Below are 25,359 nucleotides of genomic sequence, written 5' to 3'. Positions count from 1 at the left end.
GCAGTAAAACTTCCGGCTGACACATTTTTGTCCTGGAGTGTCGCCGTACTGTGACGTCACTCGACAGCGACGAGCAACAATGGTAAGTGAGCAAGCAATTTTCTCTACGGCTCTTAAAATTAAAATTTTGAAACCTATTATTTGCTACTTAAACTTTATTCTTCTCATTTTAAACTCCAATATACGCGCTGCCACGTTCTTTCAGACTATTTTATGTATAACCTGTGGAGTAAAAGTGGAATTAAACATAAACATCAGTCTGCTAGCGAAAGGCTAGCGACATTTGCTTTTTTCCTCGGTTGCCGTTGTCGAAGCTCTCACCCATCTAAGCCATTCATATTTTCGATCGAGGATTTCATCTGTTCTTCTAATGTTAGTGATGTTTTAAAAAGGACAACGGGTTCTCTGTTAAAGTTTGTTTTTCCCGTGGTGTAAAATAAAGTGCTAGCACTTTCCAGTTGCCTGTGAGGCGCTAAATATATCGCTGAGCTAAATGGCGATTTTGGCTTACAGATATAATCGTCTGTAAGAAACAAAATGAACTCGTTCTTTCATTTCTACTGTGTTAACACATGTATGTTATTCTTCTAGGGACAAAGCCAGAGTGGAGGCCACGGTCCAGGAGGAGGCAAGAAGGATGACAAGGTGAGAATGACAGCTGATTGTTTTGGTAGCAAAAATTTATCTTTACAGTGACGTCTGAACAAATACCTCGTGCTTTCTTGTCACTATTTTTCCCCCCAATACTGTGCAAAGGTTTTCATGCCACATTTTGCTCCCAATGAGCCAGACTTGTTTTTTAACGTGGCATGGTAATGAACCCAACACAACCAACACAGTAAAAGCATTTGTCGATAGAAAATTACACAATGGAACACTATCAGTCGTGGATTGGCCTCCACAGAACCTGGACTTAAATATTATTTAAACTGTGTGGGATCATCTTGACAGAACAGAAAAAATTATGTGCATTTTGCTTCATGACTGTACAACAGATGAGTGCCAAATTAAAGACATAAAACTGAATTCTTACCTCTTACATAGTGGGTTGCATTTTGCTAGCATCATGGTTTGAGGAAATGTATTGTATGTATTCAAAGGTCCTACATAATAGGCTGATAGGATGTGTTTATGTTGCTATATAAGTATTTTGAGCTTGAAAACTGTACATAATGTTCCCCACTGTTGATTTGTTCTTTTCCGATCGTGGCTCAAGAGTTGGGAGTTTGCCTTGTAATCGGAAGGTTGCCGGTTCGAGCCCCGGCTCGGACAGTCTCGGTCGTTGTGTCCTTGGGCAAGACACTTCACCCGTTGCCTACTGGTGGTGGTCAGAGGGCCCGGTGGCGCCAGTGTTCGGCAGCCTCGCCTCTGTCAGTGCGCTCCAGGGCAGCTGTGGCTACAATGTAGCTGCCATCACAAGTGTGTGAAAGGGTGTGTGAATGGGTGCATGACTGGATGTGTAAAGCGCTTTGGGGTCCTTAGGGACTAGTAAAGCGCTATACAAATACAGGCCATTTACCATTTTTCTGCTAATTGAAGGATAAGAAAAAGAAGTATGAGCCTCCAATACCCACCAGAGTTGGCAAGAAAAAGAAGAAGACCAAGGGACCAGATGCCGCAAGCAAACTACCATTGGGTAAAGGAGTGAAAAGCTTTGCACTGTGAACAAAAGTCTCTGCTGCCAACTTGTTTTCCTGTAGATCAGAAAATTTACATTCATTATTACATTTTATTCCATGCTTTTATTCGATATTCTGTGTGAATTCATTGGATACATCCCTGGTCACTTTGTTTTTACTCAAGATATCAGGGATAATTGGCAGTTTATAAAGTTGAAATGTTTTCCTTTGTGTGACATAATATTTGTGGTTGTATCAACTGGGTTATATGCTGTGGTTATTTTTGACATTCTGCTTGTTTGCTATTAGTTACACCTCACACTCAGTGCCGCCTGAAGCTGCTGAAGCAGGAACGGATCAAAGACTACCTGCTTATGGAGGAAGAGTTTATCAGGAACCAGGAGCAGATGAAGCCCCTGGAAGAGAAACAGGAGGTTAGCATTTGCACCTCAAATACCACACTTCTTTCTGTTTTGCAGGTCTGGGTGAAATGAAGTTACCAACAAAAAAAAAAAACAGTTGTGTTGGGGATCTTGTCAAAATTAATTATTAGTTTAATTAATTGTGACCTGAGAATTCAAATTCATCATGCAGTACCACCTGAATAGCATCTGACTTCCAATGACTTCCTTTTTCAGAATGACAATGATCCCAGTGCAGAAAAAGTATATCTGGGTTAAAAAACACACAGTGAAGCTTTAATTATGCTGAGGTCTGGCTTGTTTTTGTAACCCAGATACCTCAGCATAATTAAAGCAGCGTGGGATCATCTTGACAGTATTTGTACCTGACTTCATTTTGTGCTCCATGTCTGGGTCAAATGAAGTTACTCCACTACTGTTTGTGTTTACAGGAGGAAAGGTCAAAGGTAGACGACCTGCGGGGGACCCCCATGTCTGTAGGCACGCTGGAAGAAATCATAGATGACAACCATGCCATTGTGTCCACCTCAGTGGGATCAGAGCACTACGTTAGTATCCTGTCCTTTGTGGATAAGGATCTGCTGGAGCCAGGCTGCTCTGTCCTGCTCAACCACAAGGTAATATTAATATTTTCTTATTTACAGTGAAGACCAAAAAAAAAATGTGTTAGCTAACTTCCCAGCAGTGTTTTTGACCCAACTCCACCACCTAACTTAATACTCATTGACCTTGGGTCAGTGAGTATTAATCAATTCCCCAAAACTGAATTTAGCTGACCTCAAAAATTCACACTAGTTGTCTTGTATTTGTATATTATTGTAGGTTCATGCTGTGATTGGGGTACTGATGGATGACACTGACCCCTTGGTGACGGTGATGAAGGTGGAAAAAGCCCCACAAGAAACCTATGCTGACATTGGAGGACTGGACAATCAGATCCAGGAGATTAAGGTACACTATGACAAGAAGCCAGAAGCCAAACTGACATCTTATAGTGAAGTGCTTCTTTTTAGAAATTAACTGCATTTTTAAACAAATTTCTAACAGGAGTCAGTGGAGCTGCCTCTTACACATCCAGAGTATTACGAAGAGATGGGCATTAAGCCTCCCAAAGGAGTCATCTTATATGGACCACCTGGCACAGGTAAGTCCCTGAAGTTTGGGTTTAGGCTCTTAAAAAATCTTTCCTCCTGCCAGCAAACATTAGTGTCCACACTGATATTAGTCGTGCTGTAGGGAAACAATAACCTATGAAATCATTTTAGTGGTTTCGTGTCATCTCTCCATTCATCCTGCTTTTTAGAAGTTTTAAGATTCTTTTCAGATCTAACCTTTAAACCTTTTCTGATATTTTCAAACTCCATTATAATATGATATTCAGTGTGAAATCAGCTGTTAAATCTGGTGTAATTTGAAAGAAAAACTCTGCCATCAGTTCTTTTTAATAAAGTGTCCAAAGATCAGTTTCTGCCTTTAAAAAGAAGTGATAGTCCTGTTTACTCGCCTCTGTCAGTGCGCCCCAGGGCAGCTGTGGCTACAATGTAGCTTGCCATCACCAGTGTGTGAATGTGTGGATGACTGGTTGTGTAAAGCGCTTTGGGGTCCTTAGGGACTAGTAAAGCGCTACAAATACAGGCCATTTACCATTTACTGTTCTTGTTGTGGTGATTGGTTGTACAGTGAACTCCCCCACATTTAAAAGTGTTCCTAATATTTTAATCCCCTTATGTCTGCTCAGAAATCACATGACAGAATATCTCATTTTATGAGTTTCCATAAAATCCGTTCTTCACTGAAGACGATGTCAACAGGTGAAGCAGATGGACTGGGACATGCATTGTGCTTTGACGTAGCTGTAAATTTCACTGTAGTGTCTACAGCTCGCTGGTGTGTTCATGAGGCGCCTCATGTCATTGCCGTTTCACATAGAAAGATGCTTTGGGCTGCTTTCTTGCCACGAGGGGTCGCCACAGCTGGCAGCTCTGCATGTTTGATCTGGGAGAGTTACACGCCAGATGCTCCTCCTGACACCTCCCCAGTGGGGATTTGACTCTCTCTAGAATTGAACCAGAGATGTTGAAAAACACAAAGCTATGTATTTTGGTACACTTCATATGTTTGGATATTTATTCTGTAATTTTCAAGGGTGTCCAAACAAACATAGCAAGATAGTTTTACAATGTCACTCTAAGAATGGTTGTCTTGAGGGGATTTTGAGAAATATCTTAAACAGAAAAATAATAGTACAGCGACTGCAGAAAGTTGACTCTCGTTCAGTGAAGATATTCTTGTGTGAAGGCCATCGTGTCTGTGAACTGTGCAGATGATTGAGTTCCTAATTTAAGTTCTCAGTGTTTAATATTTTATCTTCAGAGTTCATAAAATCCTTTTAACTTCTAATAAAACATTTCCAGTAATGTTAAATACATAATGCATGGAAAGTGATAAAGCTAAGTGAGTAATACAAGCGAGTTAGCTGTGATTATGTTATGGAAAGCTGTGTAACTCTTTCCCATATAAAGATTGCATCTGATGATCTCCCCTCTACCCTTAATGGCGGGTTCTGACGCCTCAGTATAAATCAATAAAAACGTGGTTTGAGGACAATTAGAATAGAACATTTACAGGTTTGTTTGTTTTTTTCCAAGGGTAGCTGCGTCGGCAGAGATCACCCTCACTAACTTCTGATGCAAAGCCAGTCATTGTGTTCTGTAAGCAGGCATGAAATATGACACAAACTGCGCAGAGCTTTAAGCATTACTTTTCGTAGGCTATCACAGGGGTAAAGAGTTAAGCCTTTTTAGAAACTGTAGCTGGTGATCTTTCTGTCAGCAGCCACAGGAAATGACATTTGTGTGATGAGCTCTTTGCCACGCCATTTTACTGAAAATGTGCCCAATTGAATGCAGGCTCATGGTCACAGACGAACTGTTCTACATGTTGCATTGAAATGAAAGATGAAGGTTCAAGTGAAACAGAGTCCAGTGCTATGCTGGACTCTGTTTCACTTGGGTTAAACTATACTCTTTTTAGGGAGTTACATAGATGTGTGGCAGGTATGTTTTACTCTTTGTTATGCATTTACCAGGTAAGACGCTACTCGCCAAGGCTGTAGCCAATCAGACATCAGCCACCTTCCTGCGCGTGGTGGGCTCAGAGCTGATCCAGAAGTATCTGGGAGATGGACCCAAGCTGGTGCGAGAACTCTTCAGGGTAGCAGAGGAGCACGCCCCTTCAATCGTCTTCATCGATGAGATTGACGCCATCGGCACAAAGAGGTAAAAAGAAGCTCTGAAAGCATCAGCGCAGTGATGTTACCTGTGCTGCTGAGGAGCTGGAAGGGGACGCCAAGGTGTTGATTAGTATGTGTGATAAATGGCGCCATTTTCATTTATAACAGTTGTATTTTTATAATACTTTCACAGCACATTAACAGTGCAAGGTGATGTGCTGCTGCAGGGTTTTCGTCATCTTCTCAAGTACAGGACACGGAGTTTATCAATGACACTGCACAGTCCTTTCTTACACATTTTACACTTCATTTTGCCTCTCACCCTGCTGCAGGTTGTAATATTTCAGGGTGTAGTCTTTGCAGTAGGATGACAGAAATGTGTTTCTATGACCACAGGCAGCTTGCACAAAGTGGTGGCTGCACAGTATAGTGCTGCTAGGAAAATATGGCACTACTTGTCATTAAAAGCAGCACAGTTCCCTGATTTATTTGTACAAATACTTTAAGAAGAGTTTTTAAAGGATAAAAAAAATTCTGAGCAGTGTGCCACAGCAGTGTGCGTCACTCTGTTTCCATTCTCTGCACGTGTTTATTGTGACTGTTTTTCTCCTCTATGCTTGGTGCATGTGCTGCTCTTGTTGAGCATCATGAGATCATTGCATATCTTGTGAAAGCTTGAATAAAACAGACTTTGTTGTAATCATTCATCTTATTACACATTTCTTGTATAAACCTCAGACTGCAGGTTACTAGGCTGCACTATGATTTCGACAGTCAGTGCACCTCCTCCTTTTCTCCTCGATGAAGGTCAACATTTTGTTCAGCACGTTCTCCAGTTTTTATCTTGATTAATTCTCAGCCTTCACTTTAACCTGTATAAAAGGTGCCACACAAATGAAGCCTGTTTGATGGAAGACCATAAGCAAGCCCAAGGACGTGAGACAATGTAGGGGATGCCTTTGATTTTCACGTGGTGTGTTCACTGCCTGTGTTGTGTAGGTACGACTCTAACTCCGGTGGTGAGAGGGAGATCCAGAGGACCATGCTGGAGCTGCTCAACCAGCTGGACGGCTTCGACTCGCGGGGAGACGTTAAAGTTATCATGGCCACCAATCGGATAGAAACACTCGATCCAGCTCTCATCAGACCCGGTCAGTACCAGTGTGACTGTTTGTCACTGGCCTTCCATCTTTATTCACATCCACAGTACTGTAAACTAGACTGACATTCAGGACATGGCTGCATTCTGCTGAGTCACTGCAGCGAGTGGAAATGGAAATGTCAGGTTTTTTTCTGCTTTTGGAAGTGACTATTCATATTTTGTTCTTTCTAATCAGCTACAAGCAGTAAAATGTTCTTCCTCAGTGTTTTTCAGAAAAGACTCACTGCTGTCTAAGCTTTACAAACACTGCTCCAAGTCCTGCTTACGAACAGTGTCGGGAGTGTTATGAGCAAAGTAGCTCCACAAATAGCTTCCCTACATTATTAATATATGATTGATCACATGAATTTGGTTAACAAGACTGTTTTTGAGTGAGACTCATTGATCTGCTGAAGACTAACAGACTCGCAGAACAGTCACAGTCAGTTTGTGATGTTTTTGTTTTCTGTCGTACTCCTCAGGGAGAATCGACCGTAAGATTGAGTTTCCCCTTCCCGATGAGAAGACCAAAAGAAGGATCTTCCAGATCCACACCAGCCGTATGACAGTAGCAGATGATGTCACCCTCGATGACCTCATCCTGGCAAAGGATGACCTGTCGGGAGCAGACATCAAGGTAAGAGAAGACTACAGGCTTTTTTCTCTCTCTCTTTGGCACTCGCACTTTTTTCTTCAGAGTACAAAGAAGCACAAAAACCAATAACTGAAGACAGAGACTGACATATTCTAGCTCAGCACAGGTTTTTCCCCCTCCCAGTCCTATAGCTGTGATGGTTTGACCAAGCGAATGCTGTAAGGCTGTACTCGAACTGTATTGAATTTTCTGCTCAATACAAACTTCAGTTTGCTCATTTTTTCCCTTCCATGCAGACTCTCTGCCGAACGGGAAATCCATTTTTAATTCACAAGGAAAATAATTTTTCACACTAAAACTATTTTTGTAAACTTTAAAAATTAGTAAACAAATAAAACTACCATGAAATTACTTGTTCAGTGTTAAGAAATTACCCCACAAAGTTTGCTGTTCACTTCCAGAAGGTGAAACTGTGGCTGTACTTGTAGACCTGACAGTTTTAGTTACCATAGTCTACGAACCACTTTACTGCTTTGGCAGACAATTTTAGCTTGGTGTTAGCTAATGCTAAAGCATTTACATGTTTTTTAAATGTTTCACCTCATTACATTTTTTTGAGAAAAAAATTTAATGAGTTTTTTTTTTTTTATTGGGAAAAATATAAATCAATCAAGATGCACAACTTGAAATCTGAATTGGCAGAGGGATCTCTGCTGGACTGTTTAAAACATGAGAGTGAAATATGAAGCATGTCCAGCCTCTTTGCATCCTAGCAGGGGAGCTGTGTCCTGCTTTCTTCATTTGCTCCGGCCTCGCTCTGATGCTGCAGCCGTTTATTGATTGTGTGAGGGCTTGGCGGCGAGCCAGTTCACACTGGCTCAGCAAAACGGGGAATAAAATGAGCAGAAAAGGCTGCTTGAAGGAAAACAAGCAGGGGTGGATTTTCTAAATGATTTTCACATCAACACTTAATTAACTTTATTAAGTTCCCCGTTAAAAAAAAAAAGACCTGACCCAAAGTGTTCAGATCACTCACACAGCTTTGCTGCCCTCGTGTGGCGTGTGGCAGAATGACACATGGAGATTTCTTGGATGACATTTAAATGGTAATGTTTGGGAAGCAAACAATGAGTTTGAATATTAGGGATGTCCTTTCTTTCCTCAGACAAACATTAAACATTAAGGCTCTGTCTGACTCTGACTGACATGACTGTTCATGGTCAGTTTGACATCAAGTCAAGCCACAAACAACCAGCTTTTTATTTATTATAGCTCGTACAGCTTTGTCACATATTTGTATCGAATTCCTTCAAGTAAGCAGTTTTCACGTTCTGATTAGATGTTTGTAGATTTTGCCTGAGATTATTCAATGAAGCATTAATCCAGGAAGATAAACAAGAATCTAAATAACAGCACAAATCAGAGCTGTTATCACAACCAGTCTACGTTATTTTTAGACTGTAACGTGCTTGTTTGACTCTCGTTGCTCTCCCTGTGTTTCCTCCTTTCATCCTCCAGGCCATCTGCACAGAAGCAGGCCTCATGGCTTTGCGAGAGCGCCGTATGAAAGTCACCAACGAAGACTTCAAAAAGTCCAAGGAGAACGTTCTGTACAAGAAGCAGGAGGGCACGCCAGAGGGGCTTTACCTCTAACCTTTAAACATTTTTGTTTTCTCTCATCCTCCCCACCCCATCACTATCTATCGCTGTGTGAAAGAGAGCAGGCAGCAGCTGAGTCGCCTCCTCAGAGAGTTTGATATATTTTGTGCATGTCATGTCTGGCTTATCCCGCTCTCCTGTTAACCGTTACGTGTTAAAACAATAAATGACAAAATATAATATCTAATCACTGCGTGTTCTCATCACTTTTTCTTTCACTTTGCTGCAGCAGCAGCTTCTGCTTCCTTTTCACTTCCTGTAGGCTTCATTGGTTGGCTACAACATTTTGAGATATTCACATGAATCACACGACTTCTCCAGTTCTCCCGAGTGTCATAAACAGTCCGGTTAATATACAAAGTCTTGTTTTGTGCTTTCCCCATACGCAGCACAGTACACTGGCTATTTACAGACTCTCAGAATGTTTGGGATGAAACGCCCTGATTGTGATGTTTCACTCAGCCGTCGCCTCCAGGAGCTGCATAATGTCACTGCACTAATGCCCAAGTTTTTAAGTGTTTAGAGAAGGCAGAGTGGGTTTTGGTGCATGTTTATATTTGTGCGCACAACCCCCTGCCCTATTTAAATCAGCCTCCAAGTTAAGTAAATCCAGCTAAACTGCCCTTGCTGCAGTGTGACACGCGGAGAGCGGCAGCGTTGATTTAATTCCTCTTGATGTGGAGCCATGTGTAACTCGCTGCTCAGCAGAAAGTGGCCCCATGCAGCACGGGCATCAAACCACTCACTGGGCTCCAGTGAGGACCGAGCTGCTGCTGCTGTTCTGCAGCCCCCTCCTCGCAAGCTCTTATTAAATCAGTCACGCATTTCAACTGCAGCTCATTCAGCAAATGGAAGAATTGAAGGGGTAAAAAAAGAAAAACATTTCAATCAAGCGCAGCGCGTTTGGGTGCCGTGTTTTATAATGAGACATTTGCCCTGTCAGCTCAAGGCAAACTCTGGGGTTGGGTATTTCTTAACAGCCCCTGTGAGCACGCGCACACACACATATGCACCAATATGAGCTGATGCAGCTGGGTGTCGACACACTTTGATAGTTTCCATTTAATGCGACCAACAAAAACCCTGAAGTTCCCACATATTACAGAAAAAAAGGAACAAAATGCTGCATCAGAAATGCCTTTAATTGTCTTTGTGTTGGTTGGAATATTTAAATGCTCACTCATTTGCCTCACAAATCTTGTATCAATGTATTTGTATATTTTAAAGAGCTCCAAGTCTTTCCTAATGGCTGACTAATCATTCTGATACTGTCTCAGGTAAGCCCCAGATACACCCCCCCTTTATTTTTTAAGAACAGAAAGGTGAGAAAAGTGGACTGTAAGGCATACATATAAAACAGCTGGAAAACGCGGTCCCAGTAAATAACCAGCAGAGCTCATGCTTTCATCTCTGTGATACTGCAAGGAGCAAACAATTTAAAGAAAAGAGATGCATGTGTGAGAGAGAGTCGGAGAGATGCAAAGCAGTAGCAGGAAAAATGTATATCTGCTTATGTAATGGTCATTTCTCCTGCTAAACACGGCGAAACATTGAACAAATTCAGTAAGAAGTCACGATTAGTTCCAGCAGATTTACAAATGAAACGGCTCAACTTGAGTTAGAGTTACTCGACCTGATGAGAGGGCTGCAAGGAGCCCGGCTGGAATACATAGACGCACTATGCCAGATATTTAAGAAGATATTTAAAGGATGATCTGTCTTGGTGACCAGTTCCACTGCTACTCTGTAACTGTAGATATATTAATCATATCTAATTATAAATACAGTCATAATGGCTGTTGCATCATGTGTTTTTGGGGGGGGCGTTGTATAGAGAAGAGTCTTATTGTTCAAAGTTCGGCTGTTAAAAAAGCTTTGACTATGATTTAAAACATTTTGGGGCCTTGTATCACTTTAGTCTCAGGACACCAAAGGTCTTCTGTCTTTAAGATCAAGGTTGAGAAACAAAGCTGCGACTGATGAAACATTACAGCAACCCACACCGCTGTCATCTCATTGTTAGAAATGGTTTATGAAGGATTCATACCCTTCATACGAGGCATTTTTTGTCCTTATGAAGTGTCTGGTGTCCTTCTGTTACCCGCCTGGCTGCTGTAAACAAGCGTCCGTAATTTCTCCACTTTGTCCGCTGGGTGGTGCTTTGTTGTCGGGCACGCTTCACACTCTGTGGAGGGGGTCTTGGTGGTGTGTGTGCGGACTCTTGTGACAACACTGCGATGCCGTCTGCTCTGCCAAATTCTGCACCGTCATTCCCACCTGCCCAAGTCACAGTGTTATACCCAGGAGTCAGCCACTGTTATTACTAAGAGTATAAACACAGAAAGGCTCATTTTTAAAGCAACTGAACCCATTCCCCTTTTCTCGTCTGCGACCGAAAACAAGCAGCTAGCAACCCCGCCGTGCTTTACTGTTAATTTCGCGCAGGCCTTGCAAACCTTTGTGGCAGCCAATAGCAAATGTGCGCACTTCCCATATCGAGCCTATTAAACGTTTACCCCTCGCCAATGAAAAGCCGTCGCTTCTCCTCTCGCCTCAGCCAAATTAATTATTATACAAAATAAATAATTGCAGAAACTCGTCGAGCAGCGGAAACGAGGCTCTGAAAGGCGCGTTGTTTTTAAGTTTTATGTATTTGTACTTATTCTGTTTCCATCAAGTGCCACCGCCTGGTGCAATGCAGGTCCCGTGTAGCCAATCGATGGTGCCGACACATGGAGTATAATATTGCAGGTCTGCAGCGGCCAATCAGAAGCGACCTCACACACCGGCACAGCAAATCTCCGGCGTCAACCGGGCTTCCTACACTGGCGGTATCCTTCCGCGACTGCAAACTAGTACCCACATTAGTAAAACATACCTGCCCCTAGAATAATAATAACAATGTAAAACCTGAGCAATAGCTGATAGCGTCAAAATTTCTTGTAATTTTTACTTTACAACTCATAATTATATAAAACCAGTGAAGTTGCCAGACTTCAACTGTTCCTATCTTTTTCTAATTTAAAGACACAGTATGTTTTTTACCCCCACATCGTGAGTTTTGAACATTGAATGCTAAATTTGTAACAAATAATAAAATAAACTTTTGGCTAACACTAATTATCAGACTGTAGGAAAGGTTTTTACAGTGTTTCCAGATAAGTATCACTGGAGTTCGGTCAAACAATTTACTAGTGCATCCTATCTACTGAAATGTGGCCTCATCTTATTCTTGATAAAGATGAAGGTGGTAATGGTTCGCTTCACACTCCTTCCTTTCTACTTAAAGTTAATTATGGTCTTTATATGCATCTTAATGGCTCCATAAATAGTTGGGCTTAACTTTAATGTGCTGCTTTATTGCTGCTTCATTCAGTTTTTGCCTAAAAGCTCCCAAGGGGAACTAACCATCTAAATCTATAAGCAATATTAGTCTGCATTAGTCAGCAAACATCCAAGTGAATAAAAAGTAACATCTAGAAATATTTATTCAGATGATGTTTAGTAGCAGGCTCAGAATTTCAACAACATGGGCAGCAGTGTTTATCTGCGTCAAAAAGAAAAACAACAACAACACAACAAGTAGAATAATGTGTAAAATAACTGCATGTCTGCCACATCACAGGTTGTGTAGTTTGACACGAGTGCAGGGATGCTCTCTCCATGTACTGCAGGCGTTTTGGCCCCAGTGATTGACGTGTCCACTGCTGGAGGCTCGCGTCGCTGTTGCTGCTGCAACAGCCCTGAATTTTTTTTTTATTTTTTTTTTTTCAACAGCCCTGAATTGAAAATAAGGAAGTGAGTGATCAGTGCTAGTGTGGCGGAGGGATACACGAGGCAATCCCCATTCTAACCACGGCCAATACACTCACTCCTAACCCGCCAGTGGAACTCCATCTAAGGAACGACTACACTCCTAGTCTGCCTCCACAGACCAACAAGCACACAACCCATCCAACATGGTATGTATTGTCATTCATTCCGTTTAGTAGGGAAACGTGTTTTAAACGTAGGGAAAGCCTGCTTATTAGAAGCGCAAACCTACCATATGTGTATGTTTTCTCTATTTACTGTTTAGTCATTGATTCCTCTTATCAGCTATCCGGTATGCGCGGAGGAGGCGGAAAACGCCCGCCAGGCGCATTTTTTTTAAGCTAGTGCATGGGGCAATATGAAGTACACTATTATGTGTTTTGTCTGTCCGTTTAAGTGACTTTCTAAATGGAAATACTGTCCACTTCCAAATGGGTTTGCTTTATGCTTCATAACTGCGCAATTCACACAGCATTATTGGCTATTCGGCTATATGGGGTCAAGTAGCCGCTTCACGGCTGCACGGTGCATATCGAATTAATTCTTGGACTAGTTTAACCGGTATCGGTGTAACTAGCAAGCTATTCTGGGTTATTACGGCATAATTCTGAAGCCACGGGTGAGTTAGGGTGTGTTTTTACAATCCGCCTGAGGAGCACACCTTACCGAGAAGCACACCTATCGTTCTGAGAAACGTAGCCGAGCCATAAAGCGCTGTTTCCCCAGCCGGGAGAAGCGTGTTTGAACAGAGAAGCGCGGTAAATTTCGCAACGTGAACGCAGCGCTGGTAATTAGAAAGAAAACGAACCGGCTGCGTTTGCTTCCCCCTCCCTCCATTTTTCTTTCTTTCTTTCGTTTTTTTTCTAGGTTGCACCACCTTGTTGGTCGAGCCGTGTCATGATGGGGAACGGTTGTTGTATCTCGTCAGTGTTCCGCAACGGAAACTGACCATATTTATGTAATTGCAAGGTTATGGCTACATTATACGTGTCATCCCGGCCTGTAAACAACCACTAATAGACGCAATTCCACCTTTAATGCATGCAGCCTTTACTGGTGGTTTATCGTAGGCTGGGTTATCTATTTGTGCTATGATGGCTGATTTGCTTGGCTCTTTGCAAATTTTTTTCGATGTCATGCAAATGTGGTGCCTGTGTGAGTTGTCCAAGAAGCTCTTTGTGGCGCTTGGTCACCGCAAAAAAAAAAAAAAAGCATCAGCAGCTGGAGAGTTCAGTCGACTTTTTCCAAAACCAGATGTTGTGAATTATGGGAAGTGGCAGGCTTGCACTACAGAATGCAGTAACCTGAATTCTGTGAGGAAGGGGGGGGGGCGCAACTAACAATTTTCACCAGATCCCTGAAGCCACACACACTCTTGACATCTGCAACCAGCTAACGAGGCAGAGCCTCTCTGCTGGCTGTGAGGAGAAGTTAACAAGTGGAAATGATCTGGATGTGGAAAAGAGGCCTTCGAGCTTAATCCATTGATTATCGGGCTTGATAGCTCATTAATGGCTCAAGGAGGTCAAGAAGCTGTAGACCTCCTCCAGCCCCTTTGCTGCAATCAAATACCCCATATATGGTAACAAGCTGCGATGCAGTTTCATGTTGCAGCGCAGTGCAGTAATTGGAGTGTAAAGGGGAATAGTTGTTCCCGTGTATCAGCCGCTCTGAAAAGTTTAATCCACGGCCGTAAGCCCCCTTGTCTGCATCAATACATGCACTGAAGTGGAAACAGACTCCCCCATTGAGGTAGACGTATCGAATATGTAGCGGGACCAGGCTAAGGCCCTATCCTGTTCCTGTTATGCGCTTGCTTGCTGATGCATGTTTAGTAACTCAGATGACATCCTATCCAGTGCAGTGAATAATTTATACGCTTGACGACAACACCTAACCAGGTCCCGTGTTCCCAGTGTGTGGCGGCGATGAAGTACAATGGAGTTCCCGGTCACCTGCCACCACCAGCCATATGGTGAACGGGCCCATTGCAGGGTGTTGGGAGCCTGGTGTTGTTTACACCATCCTCCCTCCCATTAGACACAGCTCGGCCCTGAGGCCTCGCAGTTCTTTTTCTTTTCATTTTTTTGTCCAGCCTCAAAGAGACGAGGTGTTAAATGTGCTGTGGAGCTCAGTGCTACTATAGAACAGGACTGTGTGTGTGTGTGTGTGTGTGTGTGTGTGTGTGTGTGTGTCATACCCATCTGTCAGACTGACAGCTGGTTCTGCACCTTTCACTTGGTGAATGCAGAGATGCTAGCTCAGGAATTGTTTGGGCACCTCGGTGACAGATGAGCAGCAGCAGGGAAAAAAACTGCACATTAAACATTGATAACAGGCTGTTAAAGAAGAAGATGATAATTGTTGGTGTTCTCTTGCGCTATTTTGCATCCCCTATCTAATTAAATCAAGTATGAACATAGACGGATGCAGTGTTTGTACAAGCCTGATATGGAAGGAAGTGAGAGCTAAAAGATATTTTACGCTAACCCAGGGAGCTGTCTCCTGCCTCCCGCAGTCCTGTTTGGAGTGCATAGCTAGGGCTGACTGCCCGGGCAACAGTGGGAGTGGTTGACCCACTCGTGCCAGTGAATTATTGCCAGCAGAGCACACCCCATCCCCAAACAAGCCGTTTTTAAGACCGGAAGCCTGGCAGCAAACATGGCTGTCCATAAGACAGTGAGGATGGTGAATCATTGGGAGTTTCCTCTCAACAGTATGCCACATATGGAGAGAGAAGAAGGGACACACGGAGGAGAAAAGGTCTGAAGGAGGAAATATTGGCAGAGGTACAAGTGCCAAGGAAAGGAGGAGGAAGGAAAGGAAGAGATGGGTCAGTAGTGAGCCCGGTGGTGCTGCGGCACCATAAGGCCCCAACAGCTTGGGCCTAAGCCAGGAGAGGTTCCATAGTACTGAGTCACCGATGCCCACACCCTGTCCGCTTAGAGAGACAGAAAGAGACAGCACAAGCAACACAGCTTGACAAAGAGGGTGACTAAGGGAGGACTGGAAGGTGGAGTCATGAACAGAGTGAGAAATTCACACAGGGGTTAATAAGGGACAAAAAATGTAAAGAGGAAGAGAGCAGCAGCAGAAATCAAATACAAAGATGAGACTGAGAATATCGGTCAACCCAAGTGGCACGTCAGCGTCGGGGAGGTTGCTTTTGTCTCTTGACATTTCCTATTCGGTCAGATGGAAATGGAGACAGGAGGAGGGCAGAGGCAGGGAGGAAAAAAGCAAAAATAAAGAAAGAAACGTTGTTGTGTTCAGAGCAGGTTATTGAATCAGGTCAGCTAATTGTACGAGTGCTCCCGAGGTTCTCCGTGAACCCCTTGCTGACTGAATCCATCCATCCCCAGCCTGCTGCTACTGCTCAAGCCGTGAGGAGAGGCTTCTTCCTTCGGTGAAAACTTAAAGGTCATCTGGCAGCACATTGCGTGGTGATCTGCTAAATCTTATCCAGCCAGAGCAAATGTATGAAGCATATTTGATTTACTGGTTTAATTTAGAAAAACAAGAAACTCTCACTCCCAAATGTGAACTTCACAAGGGTCAAATTGCCACAGCTACGGCGTATAGGTACGACTTGGAGGGCGTGTTTGTCTGTACCCAAAGCAAAATTACATGTGCAAACACATAAACACACTGATGGGCTGCAGGAATTCGCTTTGAGGCATAACTGGCTACTCTGACTAATTCACAGGAAACATGGGGGTGGAAAGTATTGGTGTTGAGGAAGAATGCTATTAAAAGGGACTCTGTGTATGTGTGCGCCCTAGCTTACTCTTCCATGTTTGTCTGTGTGTGTTCCTTCCTTGCTGCCAAGCACAATGATGTCAGAACGTTCTGTTAACAATACTAATAAAAAACCCAAAATCATGTTTTATAAGGCAGAGATTGGAGTGTACCGGTGGGAGTTATTTGCACCAGTAGCTTTGTATTCACACTTTTACAGCTGAAGGTGTTTGTTTGAAATCACTGGCTCTTTTTACAAGCAAGCTTAATAAATCTATGTAAAAGGCCTGGTGGTGGATGCTCGGTTTCAAGCCATTTAAAGTATGTGTGAGTCACTGTGAGCTATTAAGACAGCTCCAGCTAGCACAGCGAGCAGGGCTGGGAGGGCAACCAAGCCGGGCCAGCCCGCCAGGCCATTATTCTTGTTACTACGGTTATGGAAAACACGCCGGCACTGATATGTCCTGAAACAACCCCGCCTAAACTTTGACTCCTGGTCTGGAGGCAGCACTTAATCAAATTTATTGCAGTATCTTGTTACCCAGCAGTCCTTCTTGTGAGGACTGCTGTGGTGTAGCCTACGTTTATACACGAGGACGTCAGTCTTATGGAGAAATTACTTCGGCTGGAAATTACATTTCATACATCACCTTCATGTAGTGCTTTTATGTGTTAGCTCTGTGCCAGTCTTACAAATACAACCTTTCAAAAGCATGACGGTAAGCCTCCGCTCTCACTGTGAGCAAAACCTGATTACTAGCTTTTAGCCTCAGTTTTATAGCATTAAATTTGAGACTTACTGCCATGTAATTGGCAGTTAACTATTATATGAGAGAACAAAACACTATTTTGATAAGAAATGTAAGGAAACCCATTTGGAGTATTGTTGTGGGTAGGTTTTGGCAACCCCAACAGGAGCTCCTAGCTGAAGCCACCCAACCCCAGAACACTGTGGCCAGTGTTTAGCGGTGTGGCGGTTGCACGGTGGGGATGATGAGGAATGTAATGACAAAACTACTTGGGATTTGCAATTTTTGCCCTGTGACTAAGACTTGTTTGTTTGTGACGATTTCCGTTCTTTCCGTTCTCCCCCCGAACCACACAGGCTGACCAGCTAACAGAGGAGCAGATTGCAGGTAAGAACAAGCCGTTTTTCCCCACTTCCCCTTTTCTCTTGGTACAACGTTCCCTGTGTACTAGTGGATCAGTTTCATGCTGTAAAGTTCCAGAATTGAGTAAGGAAATGTCTCCCATTAGCTGTTCTGGCTGTTTCCATGTTGCTTATAGGGAACATGAAGTGAAAGAACATTGAAAGATTCGGCACCCGCCCTCCCTCACCAGATCATTATCATTACAAAATGAACGGGACATAAGGGGAAGAACTATTTGCAGCAATCATAAGTCAAGGCTGAAACCCATGCAGCACATAGACGGTTTTAAAGCCAAGCTTAGGAACAGTTTCTATCACTGAGGCACCTTGATATTCTTAATAATAAATGATGGGAAGAAAGTGAAAGCTGCACAGTTTCTTCTCACTCAAAGCCCCTCTGTGGCTAATTAGCTTGTGTTAAGCCCTCAAGGCTAATGCTCACTATTGCCTATTTTCAATCTCTGGATGGGTTTTTATGGCCTGTAGTTAAGAAGCCTGCTCGTTCAAAAGATAAAAACACTCTGGCTTTTTCCCACTTCCAGTCTTCTGAGTCTTATAAGACTTCTTTGTGCAGTCAGAGCTCGGCACACATGTGCATTAGCTTTGCAGGTTAGTTAACAGAGCCCCTGTAGTTGAGAATCAGTTGACCTTTCTAGATCCGACCGCAGCGTCCATCACAACCTATTTCTCTAACTGCACAGCAACAGCAGTCTAACTGGCGCTCTCACCTCCAACCCCCACAGAGTTCAAGGAGGCTTTCTCCTTATTTGACAAGGATGGTGACGGCACCATCACCACCAAAGAGCTCGGCACCGTCATGAGGTCGCTGGGCCAGAACCCCACAGAGGCTGAGCTGCAGGACATGATCAATGAGGTGGATGCTGACGGTCAGTATACTCACGCTTCATTTCTTGGCATTAGACTAACAAAACTGTGTAAAGTTGCTCATTACAATTATGATTTGTCAGTTCAGTACATGTCTAGGTGCCATATAAGGAAATGGAACTAGTGAAGTTTTCTTGATTGGTTGAAAAAGTACTACCCTAACTTTACGTTGACGATTATCACTTTTTATAGAGAATATTTTTTTTAATCCCCGTCTTTGTGCCATAAGGTGAAGAGTCTGTGTTTGATGTGGTAATTGAACAATAATGTCTTCCAAATCCAAAAACAATATAGCAGACTAGACTGAGGGATGCATGTGGATGTTATTTGTGGTACGGTGCGTTCAGGCTACAAAAATAACACCTATGTTCTAAACCAGGAAGATGGGTTTGAACATTTGGGTTAATATGATCCTTTCCTGTAACGACCCCACTTTTAATCAACAAAATGCCCGGCAACTGTCATTCCCAACAGAGAAGCAGTAAAAATTACACAACTGCGACTCATTTGCCTAAATACACTTGGACATAATTTAACTGATTTTCAAGAGTGGGACTTCACGTCCAAGCAGACCCCTTCTGGTTCTGTGTATATGTGGACCCCACCCCACGCTGCACGCTGTTCGTTGTTGTTTTGGTGGCCCTCCCTCCCTCCCTCCCTTTTTCAGTTCATTCACTTCTCGTCAGTACATGGGGATCTGCATCCAGTCCCCTCTGAGGCCCTCCCCAGACCGCAGCCTCAATTCATGTTCATGCCATCTGCCATTCTGTACTAGAAACACTATCAAACCTAAATGAGGATGTGGTCCCAGCTTGGGAAAAGAGTACTAACTGTTTGGAGATTTGTGTGTTAATGTGATTCGATGGTCTAATGGGGTGGGTGGGACTTTAATTTCTAGTTAACATTTCGTTGCGTGACTTTAGCGATAAAACCTCTGTTACAAATGGATGAGGGATTAGGGCCGTAATGGATGGTCGAACTATCTCGAAACACATCAACGGTGCTGTTGCCCACCTCCCTCCCTTTTCTGCCAACTGTCAACCAACTGTCCAAGCCAACTGTCCGGCCAGCTTTATCTTTAGATGACGTATCCTCTCTGTGTCAGCAGTTTAGTCACCGTGCGTTCAGCTCCATCACAGTTGTCAGTGTCACGCATATGGATGTGCTCGAGGAGTATTCAGTGCTGGTGAGTGGAACACGGCTGTGTGTCGAAGGCTCAGCGTTACCGAGCCCACGTTGATCCACCGTCGGCTGACATAATTCTTTTCTCCTGTGCATCCGTCCCCGCACTGCGGTGTGAAACAGACATAGTGAGACAGCAAACTGAGTTAGAGGACAGGAATCCAACTTGTTGGCTAGTAGCTCAAAAGTTGGCCGTCCTTGAGCAGCACAGGATGTTAGCTTTCAGTGGGGCCTTTACCTCAGTGCTGCTCTGTCAGCTTATAGGATTTCGTAAATGGGAGCACATTGATCAGGAGAAATCAATTGCGTCGCAGCTTGGCTGCCCCTTTATTGAAATGTCCTCCCACCATCCTCGATGCCTTCCCCTTCTGTTACACCCAAGAGCGAGCATACACACACACACACACACACACACACACCATCACTAACATCCCCTTGTTCTGCCTCTGCCTCCCTTGGCTGATGCAATCTAGGTCAGACAGCAATAAAGCTAGTAATGGAAAATAAAAGTGGTTACATAAGGCCTCTCTGCGCTTTGCACATCCAGTACCCACATCAGCAGCCATGGGATGTCAGCTGGCCCATTGAAAATCAGCTTTATTTACCAAACAAGGAGGCTGGGGTAAAGAATTACAACAAATGGAGACAGGATGGAAGGCTGTAGCTAGAGACAGCACTGTGTCGAGTGTGGTATCAGAGAGAAATGCCGGTTTTTAATTCGCCACCGCACAGAGTTGAGCACAAAAGCATAACCACACATGCTTTAAAACACCCGGGAGCTATTATATTCCTCAGCCTAAAAGAAGATCACTTCATGTTTAAGACGGGATAATAAACAAGTGTAATTATGAATTAAAATACAAGCGTTAGCTGCAGTGCATCACTCGTCATCATTACACAACCCGACCCTTCCTTCCCGGCTCTGGGATGGAAGCTGGCTTTATGATGCAGGAAAATACAATGACCACACACAAGAATGTCGAGATGCCTCAGCCTTCTATAGTTTGCGTCAGCACCTCTTATGTGTAATCGCACCATCTCCCACTCGGTTCACTCCTTACATTCTCTCCTCTTCACATCTCCCTCATCTCCAGCTCCCTCTCTACCACCCACTCACTCCCTCTCTTTTCTCTCTCTCTTTATCTTACCACCCTTTTCTCTTCCTCTTCCCATCTGCCTTCCTCTCTATCTTCATCCCTCTGCTTCTACCCTTCTTCCTCATCTGCTGTTGCAGCTGGCCTGAGGTGCAGCTGTACAGATATCGCTCAAGGGCTACCTTGCCTCTCTTGTTGTTTTCCCCCTTGGTTTGTGGTTTTCCTGCCCTTAATTACCCCCCCCCCCTTATCCATCTCTCCCAACCCCCCAGTGGCAGCATGTGTTTTCCCTTCGGTGCTGCTCGATGTCTCTGTGTTAGATAACTGGTCCTTAGATTGCTACCGCAGGCCATGAGATCGCCATCTGCCCCATCACATTACGACGTTCCTTTTTTGATACACACGTCCATCCTCTTGTTCACTCTTTAGCTCTCCCTCTAAGGCATGCTCTGCCATTGGTTAATCTGCCCACAATCCCACCCCAGGGCTAATCCTCATGGTTACTTTGCCCTTGGTGTCCCTGACCTTCATTTCAATTCCCTCATAAATTTCTGGGTATTTTTGGTGACTTGTTAATGAAAATACGTTTCCCATAGTTCTTACTGATTCTTCAGATCTTGTAATAGATCTGGAGATCTGTTACATTCCCCACCAGCTTTCCCAGCCTCCTTCTTGTGGTGTTGTTGGCGAGCCACTAAGCTCCCCATAGAGCCTTGCACTGTCAGGAATGTCTGATCCTTTGGTAATCCTGTCTTGACAACACCTACATGGATATTGATCCATTTGCACACACATGCATGTGCCCCTAGCATAGCAGCTACCATTAGCACCATGTGGAAAGCCATCGCTGGGTCATGTGTGTCAGATCTTGCACTTTCTCTGCAAACACAATAGCAGATATTTTACAGGGAACGGGAGCAACAAGGATGGATAGGAGGGACGGAGCGTCCAGACTTATGTCCTTTTCTCGTTCTCCCTCCAGCCTCAGTTTGTGACTGTGGCGCCACAAGAGATGATCTTTCGATACATGCAGGCTTCTTGAAGGCAAAGCTACACAGTACACTAAATGTCTGCATTATGGATGACTGGCCATGGGTCCCCTCACTGCAATCCTGCTGCGTTGCTTATAACATACGCAACATTTTCCACGGGCTTCCCCTAAGGAAGAAAAGGAAACACATACATACACAGAGTCACTCTCACACATACCCCTCCTCCTCCTCCTCCTAGCCTTCAGTAGATTTGTTTAGCACAGCAGTAAAGGTGTATGATAAATTATTTTTGAGCTGTTCAGCCTCAAGCTTCACTGTCAAAAACATCTTTGAAGAGCAGATGTGGCCTAAATGCTAATATAAATGTTACTGTAATACACAGCAGCAGAACAAGAGGACATAAATGAGTATTTTTGCTGCTTTTCATCAGCTAAATGCTGCATTGTATTATGTCTACTTATCAGTGTTTGCTTTTACGTAATTGCAGTTTTTTGCTGATTAAATGCGCCCCATTGATCACCCATTGCAGGTAATGGAACCATTGACTTCCCAGAGTTCCTGACCATGATGGCCAGAAAAATGAAGGACACAGACAGCGAGGAGGAGATCCGCGAGGCTTTCCGGGTATTCGACAAGGTAAATAAGCTTTTAAGAGCATCATTAAGGAATTACAGCACAGCATCCGTGCTTTCCAAGCTGAGGTTTTGGTTTTGGAGGAACAAGATGTCGACGGGATGTTAAATAAGGCCGATAATTCAGAGCTTTTTGTTTTCTTTGTCTTTTTTAAGATTATAGTTTTGCAGGGGGAAGAAATGCAGCAAATGCTTTGGTCACGCAGGGACTGAATGGCATTTGGGTGCGTGTGGTATGCGCCTTAACCTCTTGGTTATCAAGTTGCATGATAATGTAAATTTAGTACAGCAGGCCAGGCTAGTGTTAAATTAAAGGAGAGCTATTCTATTCATTTCCAGCTCAGTGGTTTTTATTTTGGACTCTACTACAGTAGCTTTACACAATCCACACTTCTAAATAATCCTTAGTTGTCTTGTTCTTGGCCATTGTGAAGCCCCTTAGTTCCTCCTCTGTGTGGAACAAGCTGCCTTTCTTCCTCCTTTAACTCAGCCTTCTTCTGATTGGCTGCCCTTCCTAAACAGAGAGTTTAAACAGCAGGCGGGTGAAACTTTTTTGAGATGACCATTTTGGGATTTCCTATTTCTTTGACATGAAGATCCAAGAATAGAATACGAGCATCTCCCATTGTAACAGTAGCCCATATGTGACAGACCTGATGCAAAGAAAAGTCGTCTGTTCTTTTACTTCCTGCTTGCCTAACACCTTCTCATTACTCCACTTTTACCTGAGCAGTTGTCAGCCTGCAGGGTATTTGTTTTACTGTTTGATGCGATTGTTTCCGTGCTCCGTTTCTAGGACGGAAATGGCTACATTAGCGCCGCAGAGCTTCGTCACGTCATGACGAACCTGGGAGAGAAGCTAACAGACGAGGAGGTGGACGAGATGATCAGAGAAGCAGACATCGACGGAGACGGACAGGTCAACTACGAAGGTAAAAGACTGTGACGAGCGCGAAGGAAAGTGCATGCTAAAATGTCACGCTACACAAATAGCTTTAGTTTCTAGGCCAGGGTGCGAGCTTTTATTAAACAGGGAGAACGGAGCGCTTCATTTGCCAAACTGTATTTCTCTGAGGGCGACCGCAAGACAAGCCAGCCGCACATTATATTAGTTATTAGATGGGGGGTATAGATGGAGCCTGCTGAAACAGAGATAGGAGAAAGCCATCCTTCTGAATTATCATCAGTGCGCCAGGAGCCTTTTCACTCTTTCTCCCTCGTCCTCCCTTCCTCCCACTGTTGGTCCCCTGGCACATTACACGAGAGACTGCGCTCATTTTCTAGAAGGCTGTTGATATATTATGAACAGTCCATAAGTCCTGGCTGCAAAGTGCCCTACTTCTACACCGAATACATGAAAACCTCCTTTTATTTGTTCACTCTTGTCAGTTTGGCCGTCACATTTCTCCCCAGCTGTCAGCACAACGCGAGAGCTTTTTAATCAAATGGGTTTAATGAGATGAACATGGAAGCTGTTTGGAAAGGGGACACTAATTAGTATGTGTGTTCTGAACCTGCTCAAGTTGATTAAAAAATTAATAAAGCATTGAACAATTTAGCAGGTGACTGCTCTTACTGGCTGTGCCAAAGCCTCACACCCAGTGTCCTCATTGTCTCTTGTCCTCTCTCTCTTGTTTGCAGAGTTTGTACAGATGATGACTGCAAAGTGAAGCTTGCCTGCCCCGTCCTGCCCCCTCTTAGAAGAAAAACAAACAAAAAAAGGATAAAAAAAAATCAAAATGTTTTACTTACCTCTTGGAAAAAATGTTCATTTATTCATACTGTTTCTGTATAGAAAATAATTGAATGTTGAAATAAAATATCCTTCTGTCCACACAGGAAAAATATAAAAACATACAAAAATAAATGCATGAAATGGTTAGTGATCCTGTCCCCTCCCCCCGGAGATCAGTTTAGCATCAGTACTTAACAAGTAAAAATAATAACAACAAACCCTGTAACTACTACCTTCAGACTAAAGCAGCAGCATTTGGTGAACTCCTTACAGTTCCATTTGCTAGTGGTAAATGTCTGGGCTGGCCATCTCTTCTTTCTCTCTGTTTTCTGTTCTTCATGCATGCAGCTTGAGACCGGAGCACTAACCTAACCCTCCCGACCCCTCCCTCACCTCCGCCCCTCCTCCGGGCTACCAGAGCGTGCTGATTCCACGATGAGCTGTCCTCTTGTTGGTTTGGTACAGTTTTTTGTATTTGGAGAGGAACTCTGTACTGTTAAGATGAGCGAATATAACAGGTTCTAACTCAAGCGTTAAAGTGGAACGGGACTTACTGTATGCTAGATAAAGTGGAAAAAACAAAACCCCACAATGTACAAAAAACATTTTCAAATGTTTGGCATGTTCTTTTGTTTTTGTTATGTTATTTGGACGGCCATCTTAGTAGTTGTGCGTCCTGCCCTTTGAAAGGAGGGGGGACTTAAAGAGTCTTACGGTGAGCTTTCTCATTTCTTTTTTCTTATCTTTCTTTTTTCTCGCTGAGATGGAGTGTCTGTCCTCTTTTCTTGCAAGAGAGAATCACTGGCCTTCACTTTTCTTCTTCTGTTTCTCGACTCAGACGTGAGCATAGTGAGGGGTGTACTGTGTTCGCAGCGCATGCTGTTCGGAGTGTCGGCACACCGGTCTTTGCAGATGTTCTTCTGAGTTCAGTTTACATTCATTCCAAGTTGTACATGCTAGTCTTTATTTTTTTTTTCAAATAAAAGACCATGAACTTTATCGTGTCTTATGTCATTTTTCTTATGCTTGATTGTGAAAATGATCTATAAAGACAGCATAATGAGTCTGTATGTTGTTTACCGACTAGACAAATGTGTCAACAATAAATAATTCTAATCATCCTCTCCATGTGCCGTGTCTTTGGGTGGTGCTGAGGAGGACCGGGTGGTGTGTGATACATGGCGGTGAGGTTTACGGAGAGCGAGCGCTCGCAGGGGAGGGAGAGGCAGCAGGATGTGTTTGCTCTCCCGCTCAGCCGTGGATATACATACACATCCGTGACGCCTCTTCCCTCTCGAGACCCAGCTGGTTGCTAGGCAACAGGAGCATGCTGTAACTGGGATGTTGGGGGTTTTTGAAAAGGCAAGTGGGAGTTTGAATAAACCCTCCTGCTTTCTGCCAGCGACTCCATGTTGGCTTGTCCTAGTAAGGCAAACCGGGCCACAGCTTTTTACACAACACGCACAGAGG

The 25,359-nt window shown here is 43.7% G+C and overlaps 2 protein-coding genes across 2 annotated transcripts; both read left to right on the top strand.

Moving 5' to 3' along the window:
* LOC116315544 (26S proteasome regulatory subunit 4) lies at positions 1–8,855 on the top strand. Its single transcript, XM_031733874.2, has 11 exons — positions 1–82; positions 592–645; positions 1,540–1,636; positions 1,929–2,053; positions 2,473–2,658; positions 2,864–2,992; positions 3,089–3,185; positions 5,130–5,319; positions 6,273–6,424; positions 6,897–7,051; positions 8,528–8,855. The coding sequence occupies exons 1-11, from the start codon at positions 80–82 to the stop codon at positions 8,660–8,662; spliced, it is 1,323 nt and encodes a 440-aa protein (XP_031589734.1). The 5' UTR covers positions 1–79; the 3' UTR covers positions 8,663–8,855.
* Positions 8,856–12,484: 3,629 nt separating this feature from the next.
* LOC116315545 (calmodulin-1) lies at positions 12,485–24,888 on the top strand. Its single transcript, XM_031733875.2, has 6 exons — positions 12,485–12,630; positions 17,325–17,355; positions 18,113–18,256; positions 22,052–22,158; positions 22,951–23,086; positions 23,796–24,888. The coding sequence occupies exons 1-6, from the start codon at positions 12,628–12,630 to the stop codon at positions 23,822–23,824; spliced, it is 450 nt and encodes a 149-aa protein (XP_031589735.1). The 5' UTR covers positions 12,485–12,627; the 3' UTR covers positions 23,825–24,888.
* Positions 24,889–25,359: the final 471 nt, after the last annotated feature.

The sequence above is a fragment of the Oreochromis aureus genome, linkage group 15 (genome assembly GCF_013358895.1).
Source record: "Oreochromis aureus strain Israel breed Guangdong linkage group 15, ZZ_aureus, whole genome shotgun sequence".
In the NCBI taxonomy this organism is placed as follows: Eukaryota; Metazoa; Chordata; class Actinopteri; order Cichliformes; family Cichlidae; genus Oreochromis; species Oreochromis aureus.
The sequence above is the reverse complement of the archived record's forward strand: the minus strand, read 5'-3'. Positions and strand labels throughout refer to the sequence as shown.

What these genes read in the sequence shown, in the direction of transcription:
- LOC116315544 (XM_031733874.2), top strand. An exon ending in CTGTCCTGCTCAACCACAAG is followed by an intron (nt 2,659 to 2,863) that starts GTAATATTAATA and finishes ATATTATTGTAG; the next exon opens with GTTCATGCTGTGATTGGGGT. An exon ending in ATCAGATCCAGGAGATTAAG is followed by an intron (nt 2,993 to 3,088) that starts GTACACTATGAC and finishes AATTTCTAACAG; the next exon opens with GAGTCAGTGGAGCTGCCTCT.
- LOC116315545 (XM_031733875.2), top strand. An exon ending in CTTTCCGGGTATTCGACAAG is followed by an intron (nt 22,159 to 22,950) that starts GTAAATAAGCTT and finishes CTCCGTTTCTAG; the next exon opens with GACGGAAATGGCTACATTAG. An exon ending in CGGACAGGTCAACTACGAAG is followed by an intron (nt 23,087 to 23,795) that starts GTAAAAGACTGT and finishes TCTTGTTTGCAG; the next exon opens with AGTTTGTACAGATGATGACT.